Source organism: Lathyrus oleraceus, chromosome 7, assembly GCF_024323335.1.
Source record: "Lathyrus oleraceus cultivar Zhongwan6 chromosome 7, CAAS_Psat_ZW6_1.0, whole genome shotgun sequence".
NCBI classification, from domain to species: Eukaryota; Viridiplantae; Streptophyta; class Magnoliopsida; order Fabales; family Fabaceae; genus Lathyrus; species Lathyrus oleraceus.
The window spans coordinates 270,073,835-270,086,916 of NC_066585.1; the positions used below are offsets into that span (position 1 = coordinate 270,073,835).

Consider the following 13,082-nt stretch of genomic DNA (forward strand, 5'->3'; position numbering starts at 1 on the left):
AATAGAAAAAGAAACACCAATTTCTGGCTCGAGGGGGTTGAATACGGATTATCTTCTTATTTCTACAGTGTTTAGTAAGTGAAATAATGCCTTACATCGTCATTCAGCTCTTACTATTAAAAGCATAATCGACAAATTCAATTATTTATTACATCATTCTCCTCTTAAGTTTATTAAGAGGTAAAAGCGAAATGGAAAACTTTGATTTTTTAGCAAGTGATGGCATAGAAGAGAGTGTAAACAAATGGATTGATTCAAAAATATGCATGCTCGTTTTATTAAAATTAATTTTCAAAGAGTACAAATTTTAAATGCAAACAACCCTTAGCAAAAAAAAAATTACAACTAGCAATGATAAAGTCTATTGATCCCAGGGATGAGCTTCATTATTGATCCACTATCTTTAGGGGATGCTTTTTGATATTCTTGCACTTTGTTAAAGTAAGGGTGATCGTTCACTGATGGGACTCCTTCTTTGAAAGTCAAATGTTTGTACTTTGTGCTCACATCGGGCATTCTCGCCATGACTTGTATGGTATAGACGAGGAGAGAGATTATTCAATTGTAGTTCTACTAGGGAACCTCTGAATAAATCATTAGTATAAGATTCAGTTTCCTTCCAAGCTTCCTTTGTTGTGATTGATGAGGTGCATGGGGCTTCTGCTGATTTGTTTACCGTGAAAATTGATAAACAACCGTTGATCTTCCAAATTACTAAATTTGGTTACTTACAAGATCGATCAGATTGATCCTATGACATATGCTAATTATTTGTTAAAGTGAATTCTAGTGAACATAAATACTTCAACAGTGTTTACAACAATAGTGATTAGTGAAAATACTTAAAAAGTAAATGACCAACACAAAATAAAGAGAACGTTGTAAGAACGAAGATAAATGGCAACAAAGATAAATCCTTAAAACAAAGAAATATTTATGGAAAATAAAGATGAATTTAATTACTTCAAAGTAAATGACAATGGTGTAAATTGAACGTACATTTCTCAATTTACTGTCTTTAAACACTAAAAATTATTTCTAAGTCCCTGCAACATCTTGATCCTCTCATCAAGGCATCTTCGATTAGAGCTCCCAATATCTTATTCAGTTGAAACATCTTCATAGAGAACTCCATTTTTTAATTCTAAAATGGGCGTCAAAATTAGGAGCCAATAATTGGGCTCTATGGCTTCATAAACTAGAGGGTTAACAAGAGACACGTGCCCTCAGAAGGTTGGAGTCTGAGACACGCACCCTTATGAAGTCAGAGACATGCGACGATGTGACGTCGACACCTATGTGTCAAAAAAACTAGCACTAACTCGTGGGCTTGAGCATATTGCCCTTTCCATATGAACAAAAACATGTTAAAATACACGATCGTGCCTCAATCTCTCATAATTTTCAACACTTGTCCATGTAAGACAAAATAGAAAATAATATCAAAATTAATGTAAGTATAATTTGAAGATGCATCTTTGTAAAATAGAAAAACATAATCTAGAAATATCTAGAGATGCATCTCCACAAAACAGAAAAAGCAAAAAAATCTAGAAAAATCCAGAGATGTATCTCTGTAAAAATGTGCGATAGCAAAATTCCAGAAAATATATACAATGTCCTAAACACCAACATATTTGTATGCAAGTCTAAACAAAGTACATGTTTTGAATGTAACTATAAACTAATACATTTGAAAATACCTAGTTTGCCTAATACATGGATCATAACTCAGAAATAGAAAGAAAATGAGAAACATACTGATAGATAGATATTGTACGAAAGCTTGAATGAAGTGAATGAAATATTGACTGCAATGTAGTTGAAGTAGCGTTGAAGCTTGAAAAATTGCACACTTAAATCTTGCTCAGAGCTCTTTAAAGAATTTGTGAAAATGTAACAAATGAAGAAGGCTTAAATCTTGCTCAGAGCTCTTTAAAGAATTTGTGAGAATGTAACAAATGAAGAAGGAAAGGGAAAAATTCAGGCGTGAGGTATATGAATTAAAACCCATCTGGAGATGCATCTCCGTAAAACTCACTGAGCGTAAAACTCAGTGTTTTGAATTAATGGTGATTCAGAGATACATCTCTGAACACATTTTTGAATAAAATATGGGTGACTCAGTTACTCAAATGCTGAGGATATGTAATTTAGGTGTGTTCGAAAATATATCTCTAAAATCTAAAGACTTTGGTGACTTTTTACCGCGATACACTATAGGCATAATTTGTTACCAAATCTCTTAAATTAATTTAATGTCCCGCTTTAGTCAATTAACTAAAAAATATTAGAAGTTAGTCCCTTGACTTCACTTATATTGTCCTATTTGGTCAATTCCGTCAATTTATGGAAAAAAAAAACACTAAGTTGTGGTGATGTAGCGTGACAACAAGATCATTTGTACAAATATATGTCAATATACGTAGTTAAAAATAGTTACATTGTTTAAACTATGTATATTTTATTTTTGAGGATTTTTAACCTCCGAAAGGAAGATCCTCGCAATTTGAACCATGTATCCGTTTTTAATTATATATGTTGATTTAAATTTATATCAATGACCATTCTATCATGCCACGTCATTAGAATTTAAAGTTTTTTTTTAAAAAAATATTAACGGAAGAGACCAAATAAAATGACAGAAATAAAGTTAATGAAATAATTTATAATATTTTTAGTTAATAAAACATGTATTAAAGTTAAATATAAAGTACAAATAATCCCTTTCAAGACACCTTAACTCCATTACTTCACTTCATTTCGTACAACTTCATTTAATCCAAATTAGTTCAAAAAAAAATTAAAATGTTGTTTTAAGCCTTAAATAAATAAAAAGAAAATGCGGTGAAAGTAAAACTTTTACGAGAACGGCCGTAGAGACAACCAGTTATACGCGAAATAAAAAGGAACGCGAATAAAAAAATCGAAGAGGAATTAAGGATTATCAAAGAGGTGGAGGAATAGAGCGGAGACTGTAGACGGAGCGATAAATCACAGATCTATCCATCGGAGAAGAACATAGCAAAGCGCGTGCTTCTCCCCGTCACGCGCCGCTTCGATTCCGGTGAACTCTTCTTTCTTCTTCATCTCTCTTCATTTCTTCGTTCGATTCGCCATTAATATTTGAATTACAGTATTCATTTTCTTTATTTCATCGAAACATAACGTCCATTTCACAAATCGCCGATTTACTTCATCTCCGATTGCATTACCATACAACAATTAGTTTCGCAAATTACCGCAATTCATACTCTAACCTATGATATTTTCAGTTTCCGCATACTCGATTTTTAACTATTGAATGGCACTGATATATGTGATATTACCTTGTTAGTGTTTCTCTTATGATTTGCATCCATTCATCCATTTAATAACTATCTAGGTTTTTTCAATGAGGTTAACCTAGATTGGTTTATTTGAGTTTATTTACCCACATAAGTCCTTTGTTATAAAAATGACTTGTACATAAGTGCTTATGCTAGCATAAGTGCTTAATTAAGTTGTTTATACAAATAGGGCCCTACTGGAAGCATGCTAGGTCTGCAAACAAAGATTTGTGCATGGAGATACTCAGTAGTAGGAAGTCTCTGGTGAAAAATAAATCCTTCGATGAGATGTTCTAGCTCTACACTCTGTAAGAATTGTGTTTGAGAGGAGGATATGTATGGATTTCATCTAATGGTTATATAAGCAATATGTATGGTGTGTGAATGTTTGCTTTTGTTGTGGAACGTCATAGGAGAAACTTGCGTAGGGATGTGATAATTATTGTGTTATGTTTTATCCTTAGAGTGGGTGTTTGCTGATATAAATTTTCCGTCTTCACATTTTTCGTGTGCATTTGCATGCCTATCTAGTAGTGTTAGTCACTGTTGGTAAATAGCAGCTATAGCACACGTCGTAGCCGCATGCTATTTAGTACCAAATGTTGTCAAACAGCAGTTATAGTATCACTGTTGCGTAGCGGAATTTGATCAAACCGCTATTTTTTGAGATATGAAATTAACAACCTTGCTTCTTTTGCGATGCTGTTTTTAGTTTTTACATGTTTAAAAGAAATGATGTGTATTGTTTGTTTTTTCAGAGCTCTGTGCTGGTTCTCGTTGCTTTTTATTTCATGAGATTGAGATTCCATGGCTAGCATTCCTGGAAAATTTGCTCCTTCTAATGGGTCTATCTATGTATGCAACCTGCCTCATGGGACTGATGATAATATGTTGGCTGAATATTTTGGTACCATTGGAGTAATAAAGGTATTGAGCCTGCAGCTATCCTTTGAAATGATGCTATGTTATTGTCCAACTTTTATTTTTTTAAGAAATGAAATTTTATCATGATTTAGGAAGATAACTACCAGTACATTTTGGTAATGTTTGGGACTTTATCATGGCCAGTTTGGAAACTCATTTTTATGTAAGATGTGATTACTTGAATGATTTATTTTCCTTGCAAAGAGAGGGTTATTTTGGATTCCTGAATGGTTGATTTGTTTATTTATTGCATTTCTTTTCCTCTTTACGTGGTTCTGTTTTTCTGCGTCACCTTCTATTTCCAAACTATCAGTCATTTTTCATTTACAATTCATGTTTTGCAGAAAGATAAACGTACAGGAAGACCTAAAATATGGTTATATCGAGACAAAGAGACCAATGAACCAAAGGGAGATGCTACTGTGACATATGAGGATCCGCATGCTGCCGTGGCTGCTGTTGAATGGTTTAACAACAAAGATTTTCATGGCAATGCAATTGGAGTTTATATAGCTGAGTCAAAAAACAAGGATGACCAAACTTATAGTTCAATAGCAGATCCGGTTGTTGCTGGTGATGTTGTTGGACCAGAAGAAACTGAAAGTGACGTTAATGGTGTTAATGGAGGAGGTATAGGTCAAATTGATGCTTCCAGCAAACCATGGCAACAAGAGGGCGATTGGATGTGTCCGAATACAAGGTCTGTGATATGAGATTGGTGAGCAGCTCTTTCTTGCTCTTTTACGCACTGTTTCAGTCGCAGTAGTTTCTTTTTTGTGCAGAAAGAACAACACATTTTTCTTGTCATTGCAGTTGCTCCAATGTGAATTTTGCTTTTCGTGGTGCGTGTAATCGCTGTGGAAGTGCACGCCCTGCTGGTGCTTCTGGCGTTGCAGGAGGAGGTGGCCGTGGCAGGGGACGTTCTGGGCAAGATTCAGGGGGTATTGGCCGTCCAGCTGGTGCAACTGCAGGACTATTTGGTCCCAATGACTGGTCTTGTCCAATGTACGATTTTGTCATATTGTCTCCACATTCTTTTTTTTGTGGTTTATTTATACTTGGTTTCATTTTAAAATTTGTTTTTCTAATTCAAATTTCAATATTTTACTGATATCAATTGACATGTATAAATTTCTTATAATTTGATAAACACGTTGCCTTGTCTCATCAATTGGGTTACTGTAGTGTTATATTATGTTGGACGAAGTGCTGGCGAACAGTTAAACCATGTGTAAATTGAATATGATGGTGAGATTTGTGTTTGTACATGTGTAACAGGAGTTAATGGCTCAAACAGGAGTTAATGCCTACCTGTTTTCTTTAATTTATATCTCCTAATTTTTCCTTTGCATGGTTTGCTGCATAAGGTTTGTTAATTTTGTAAGGAAATTTTATATATTAGCCAAATTGCATACCTTTTTGCCTTTAGTATTAATTTTGGCACATCCCAACTCAATCTATCATTCCTTCTTATGCTATTCTATTTCTCTATGAATTTTAAAGGAAGCAATCCTCATGTGAGATGTGATTGAGTGCAAATCTAGCGGCCTTTGCAAACTTAAAGCCACATAAGGTCTACTGAATCTGTTACAATTTACAGAGAATAAGTGTTCGTAATGTTAATAATATGAATAGTTTAGAACTTTGACACGGGGTATGATGACCTTGAAGTAAGCCTGATAGCTTCTTTGACGTTGTCGTTAACCTCTATTTCCTCTGTCCTTGTGGGTTGTGGCAGTTGATTTTGCATTTGATTGCAAGTTGTCTATATGATTTGTGCTCATGGTCAGTTATATCATCATTAGTTTTATTCATTTTGAATGAGTCTTGCTCTACTCAACTGAACGTTAGGCTGAGACTGTTTATACTTCTACCTGACATTAAATTTGGAATTAACATCTGTTTATACTTCTACCTGACATTAAACTTGGAATTAACATGCATGATGTGGTTTGTTCAGGATTTTTTATTTTTTAATTGAAATTCTTAATGTACTTATTTGTCTGTCTTTTTTTTGTGCATAGGTGTGGCAATATCAATTGGGCAAAGCGGTTAAAATGCAATATTTGCAATACAAACAAGCCTGGCCACAACGAGGGTGGTGTAAGGTATTATATTTAATTCTTTATATACCTTCAAGTATGTACTATTAGTGACACTTCTGAATGGCAGGTCTATGAAAACACGTACAATTTCTTTACATTTCAAAAAATAAATGATAAACAAGTGAAAAGCTGTAATTCGTAAAGCAAATTTTAAAACATAAAACCCTTAAGCATACAATTTATTTTTTGAAATATAAGAGAAAGTCGGTAGTTTTAGTTGTGTTTGTATCCTAGATATACACGTGGATGTTCTTGGATAAAATAGAACCAAATGACTATTTTGAAGCTGCTGGTTCTCTCTTATCTGTTCAATTATAATTGAAATATAACATGTGATTCTAAGAAAAACAATATTTGATGCCAAGTGGGGAGTCCTGTTTAAGGTAGTAAGGATACACTTTTATGTCTTATTGTTGTGTTAAATTCATATGTAATCATCATACAACAACAACAACAACAACCAAGTTTTATCCCACTAAGTCAACTACATGGATCAAACGACACCATAATGTTCTATCAAATACCATACTTTTATCCAATTCATTAATCTCAAGATCTATCTCAATAGTTTTGTTTATAGTTTCATATATTCTTCTTCTACCTCTAGCGGTTTGACTACCCGCGATCTGGTCTAATCTCCTTACAGCATAATCCACAAGTCTTATCTCTACATGCCCAAACCACCATATCTAGTTTCCAGTTTCCACCATCTCTTTTCTGTTGTACTTTAGGTGTTACCGCAAGTCTTTCTCTGATGTTATAATTTCTAATTCTATCACGTCTAGTCTTACCCACACATCCAATGCAAGATCCTCATATCATCCACACATAATTTTTGTGTGTTTTCTTCACAATAAATCATCATATTCGTTTAATATTTTAACTGAACATGTTTTTTGTTTTTCAATATGCCGCCGTGCATGTGGTTTTGCGGCATTGTATTTTTTGACCCTCTAAGGATTACAAATATTACATTTTGTTGATGTCAAATGGAGCATGTGTTTATTTTGTTTTCCTATTTGTTAAAAATCTCAATAATTTGATATTTGTGGGTAAAACTGAATAACCATTAGCAACCTTACACGATTGGATGGCTATGGTTGTAGTCAAGTTGTATATTATCTATTCCCATGGGCAAGTAGTTAGTGGTGCTTTATGGCATTGTGCTTATCTCATCATTGTAGAGCACCACATCACTGTTGTGTTTTTCAAATATAAATGTAACTTAAAATTTGTTCCCCGAACTATTAACAAAGATGGTTTGAGACATATCATTTCACAGTATAAAGCATATGTTGCAATCAAATGCCAGCCAATCCTTTTCCTGGTAAATGTCCATTTCATTTGTTTCACAGCATGTAGGTGTGGTTTTCCCCCCTTAAACCCCTTTTTTCAAATTGTATTGCAATTTGTTTAGGGGAAATTGTGAACTAGTTCTTCCCCAGAGGCACTAAAAGTTTCAAATTAGGAACTCAACATTGGATAGGGGGGAAAACCACACCTACATGCTGTTGGGTTGGCTACATTGATCAAACAGCACTATAATGTCCTGCCACAAATTAAGTCCAATGATAAACCTCGAGTCTTAATATCTCATAATGATTTAACTTATATTTTTCTTAGTCTTTGTTGAAGTCATGCAGTTAGGGTAAAAGAAGGAGAAGATAAATAGTGAAAACTTAATATTATTATAACAATGATGGGGATACATCAAAGGACTAAACACCAACCTGTATATATGGGGATACATCACTCCCTATACAGTTTAAACTTACTTTTCTAACTCAGCCGACCCACATAGTTGGATAAGGCTTGGTTGTTGTTGTTTTCTAACTCAGGTTACTTTCTAATTGAACAGAGGAGGGCGAGCTGGAGGTTACAAGGAGCTTGATGAAGAGGAAATTGAAGAAACTAAACGTCGTAGGCGGCAGGCTGAAGTAAGATTGATTTTAAGACCATACATGCTATAAATATAAATACTCCCTATGTCCCAAATTATAATAAAAAAAATCACACTTATTAAGAAAACCAAAACACTTGACCAAAAAAAAACAAGAAAACCAAAACATAATAATTTGGAATATGACTTTTTGTTTTTTCTTTGGAATAAGTTTAATGGGAAAATGTAAAAATAATTTTCATTACATTTAATTTCAGATTGAAAATGATACATTTTTGGAACAAAGTGATTAAATATAATAAAAGTTGATTTTTTTTTGCTTTTCATTTGGGACAAAAACTAAGTTTTTTTGCATATAAATGGGACAGAGGAGGTATATATTTAAGTGACTCTGGCTTGTGATTTTTTTTCTACCACCAGGATGATGGTGAGCTGTATGATGAATTTGGAAACCTTAAGAAGAAATTCCGTGCCAAAACACAGCAATCTGAAGCTGCACGAGTGCTTCCTGGTTCAGGGCGTGCTGGTTGGGAGGTTGAGGATCTAGGTAATGTTGCATACCTGGAATTATTTGCCTTTAAATTAGTTACAGAGCAAGCTGAAGCTGCAACTTTGCGGACTTGTCAAGCTCAACGGTTCCACCCTCCTTTTCAGTTTTCCAACATGTTCCCAAATACTTTTACATTATACTTTTTTGAGTAATCATTATGGCCCTAGAGGAATTAACATTGTCAAATACTCTCATGTTATCCTATCTTTTGTTATTTTTATTAGTCATTCCTTTTTTTTCCATTCTTTTGCAACTGATTGATGGCATCTTTTTACATTCAAACATGCATACTATTTCAAAACCAATTATTAGTTGTCTTAATATATGAATATATGTACTGATTGATTGCCTTCGAGTTTGATGGCCATGCATAAAACTAAAATCATCTGGTTGTTGGTTTTGGCGCATTCTAAAAACAAGATACGGTATTGCCATATATTCTCATGTAAGGATACGTAGAGATCGTAGGTTCAAGTTATGCCTACAGAATAGTACAGATATCCAATTTGCAAAAAATGTTAGACAAGTTATCGTGTCACTCTGATATGTGATCATCAACACGTTTGTGTATGAAATCCTGAATTGGTTGGACCTGCTAACCAACTTACTCTTTATAACACCTATGGCAGGGATTCACAGAGATGCTACAGAAAAAAGCAGAGACAGGGGAAGGGATCGTGATGATGGAGAGCAGAGAAGCAGAGAGCCAATCGAGAAGGAGAGACAAAGCAGTCGGAATAGAGAGAGGGACAGAGGAAGAGATCGAGACAGGGATTATGGGCGAGATCGGGACCGGAGTAGACACCGATATTAAAAATAGCAGTAGAAGTGCATCCTGATGTTTTGACACTGATTATGTGTTGCCTTTTTGACTAGAAATTTCATTTGCTTTGAATTAAATCCTTAAATTTGGGGATTGATATCCTGCAATCTGATGAATGCATGGACCTAATGTATAACCAAAGATCTTTATGCTGTTAGTATTTCCTTGGACAAATTTCTATTTGAGAATATTCACAATAGTTTGAACTATTAGCATCTTGTCTGCTTCATGTGTGTAATCTTATTACCGCCTATTAATCTGAATTGGATTGTAATGGATGAATTAAAATACTTTTTAATTTTTTTTATCCCTTAAACCTAAAAACTAGGGATTGGATCCTCTTCTTCACTATTCTCTCCTCTCTCTCCTAACTTTCTAGCTCTCTTTTTCTCCTAATTCTGTTCTCTCTTTGTTAAAATAAAAAAATTATTGAAAAGAGAGTGAATTAAAAGATAGATAGTGAGAGAAAGGGAGATAATTGGGAAACAGACCATCCAAAATTTAAACTATTATTTATCATTTTCTAAATAGATGGGTGAATATTCAACAAATTCATAAATATAGATTGGAAATAATATTTCCTTTATTTGTTTTAAAAATTATGTTGCTTATTATTTTAAAAATAAATGTATTTTAATATTAAACTTATTTTTAATAATTTGAATAAAAATCGTGAGTGGTGGTGGTTGAAGGGTTGTGGCTAGGGAGGGAAAGACATGGTGTTTTTCAATTTTTTTTTAAATAATCATGTTTTTAAAAAAAAAAACGAAAATAATCATTTTTTCAATTTTTTTTCCAAAATAACCAACTTTGGGAGAGGATGCGCCGGGGGAGAAAAGAAATTTAATTTTGCAGCCAACAAGAATCAAACACACAACCTTTTGATTGGTAGTCAAACACGTTACCACTGCACCACAAATCCTAGATTAATAAATTACTAACTATTGAATTTTTTTTCATTTAATTTTAAAATAATGTATAATTAAAATAGATTAATTTTTTTCATCTCTATATATTTGTCTTAATTATTTTCACTTAGAACTTTTATACCTATTTTAAAATTTTAAATTAACTAAATATATATTTAATTTTATTTTATCATTGTTTTAAAATATATAAAATATGAACGTAGATATTCATCTCTATATATTTGTTTTAAAATATAAACATAGTTAAAATATTTAATTTTATTTTACACTATGTTTCATCCATTATTTTATTTAATGTTTATTTTTATAAAATTAAAATATTCTTTTATACAATACTCTTTTTTATTAAACAATTCTTTTTATAAAATAAAAAAAATATATTTTATTTAATTTTATTATAATGAATTTTAAATAAACATAAATATTTTAGCTATCTACGTTCATATTTAATATGTCGAATGTATATTATCTATATTTTATATTTAATGTTATAATATAAAATTACGATTGTACTCTTAAGAAATTAAAATGCAAATGTTAAATAATATTCTTAACTTATATATTTTAAAACAATGATAAAATAAAATAAAATATATATTTAATTAATTTAAAATTTTAAAATAGGTATAAAAGTTCTAAGTGAAAATGATTAAGACAAATATATAGAGATGAAAAAAATTAATCTATTGTAATTATACATTATTTTAAAATTAAGTGGAAAAAATTCAACTAAGGTTTAGTAATTTATTAATCTACTGAAATTATACACGGTATATTAAATATATGATGAAACAAATTAACATGAAGGGTCTGTGGTGCAGTTGTAACGTGCTTGACTCTTAATCAAAAGGTTGCTGTTGACTTCAAAATTAAATTTCTTTTCACAAACAACACACAGGCGCCATGCAGGCGCCACAAACGCCTCTTCATGAGGCCCAATGCATGTGCGCCAATACATCTGACGCCATGGTTATTTTCGTATTTTTTTTGAAAAACATGGTTATTTTAAAAAAAAATCGTGTTTTTCTATCTCACACCAATATTCTTCTCTCATCTTAATTCATCTTAATTACAGTATTAGATTTATTTTATTTATTTTTCATTTAACACACTCAAAAATACATTAAAACACCCCGCATTTCCCTCTCAAAAGTCTCTCAACCCTCTTGATGATAGTTGTCATTGTTGATAATTCAAATTTTAACTTTAAATAATTTTATATTTTTATGGCTTTTATGTAAAAGTATATAATGTCTCTTTACATTAATAATCACTTATTATATATTTTATTTAAAAAAATTAATGTAAATTTTTTTAATTAATTGATTTAGGTTTCTGCTAAATAGATTTCTAAATTATTTTTTTTATGATGATTCAGATTTGCTAAATCAATGTAATAGTAAAATTACAAGAAAAATTATGTACATTCCGATTTGATATTGTCTTTTTTATTGTATTGGTTGATATATACATATTATTTTTCAAGTAAAGAGATACTCCCTCCATTTTTATTATAAATCGTTTTTAATTCTTTAATATATTAAGAAATATAATAATTATGGTATAAAAAATATAATTATGAAGGATTTTATAAAAATATATATATATAACGATTTTGTTAAAATGAAACTTATTAACATCAATAAAAAATTGTTTGATATATTAAAATGAAGGATCAAAATTAAAGATTTTGTTAAAGTTTTGTAAGACGTTAATTTTTATGCATCTCGTTAACATATCATATTATTTTCGATTGATGTTAAATTTTATAGATATAATCAATAAAATATATCTTTCAATTCAACGGTTGATTTTATTATACAGATGTGTGGTGAAGAGTTATCTGAGATTTGAGAACATGAGAATCAATTCGAACCATTAGATTTGAAATAAATGAATGAGAGAGAAAATTTTGATAGACAGAACTATAATATTTTAATTTAAGTCATTTTAATAATGGAGGAGAGACAAAAATTGATTGAGAATAAAGATGACACATAATTTCACTCATTTATTTTAAATCAAATGGTTCAAATTCATTATCATATGTTTGTGACTGAATTTAAAATAGAAAATAGTTGAATTCAAAAATTAAACTACCATACTGTATTATTTTGATTTTAATTAGACTCTTATTTAAAATTTGAGTATTGTTCACTATACTATATGTTACTCATAGTGAAAATTTCAAAATACCCTTAAAATTTAGATTTTGAAATTCATAGGCACAAAAAAAAAAACACGCCAAATATAAGTAAAAAATGTGCAGATTTGGAATTTGGATGGACCCCAACACACCACAATAAATCTAGTCTTGGAACTGTAAGGGCAAACTGTCATACAACATACAATCATAGGTTTCGATGATGACAAATTACCACCATGGATGAATCGACATTGTCGATTCCACCTCTACAAAACAAATGCAACATATCACCTATCATATCCTTTTTTATGCTCATCTAAACTGTTATATTTCATACAACATATGTGGATAAAATGTGGTCATGACAAAATGCATG

General features: G+C 31.4%; 1 protein-coding gene across 2 annotated transcripts; it reads left to right on the top strand.

Moving 5' to 3' along the window:
- The first annotated feature begins 2,899 nt into the window (after positions 1–2,899).
- Positions 2,900–9,843, top strand: LOC127101545 (transcription initiation factor TFIID subunit 15). 2 transcript variants are annotated; one of them, XM_051038986.1, is made up of 9 exons: positions 2,900–3,067; positions 3,520–3,637; positions 4,088–4,256; positions 4,598–4,953; positions 5,067–5,258; positions 6,278–6,361; positions 8,217–8,295; positions 8,679–8,805; positions 9,438–9,843. In XM_051038986.1, exons 3-9 carry the CDS (start codon positions 4,137–4,139, stop codon positions 9,620–9,622), a joined length of 1,143 nt encoding a protein of 380 aa, XP_050894943.1. In that variant the 5' UTR covers positions 2,900–3,067; positions 3,520–3,637; positions 4,088–4,136; the 3' UTR covers positions 9,623–9,843. The 2 variants fall into 2 exon arrangements, with proteins under 2 accessions (XP_050894943.1, XP_050894942.1); XM_051038985.1 differs by lacking the exon at positions 3,520–3,637.
- Positions 9,844–13,082: the final 3,239 nt, after the last annotated feature.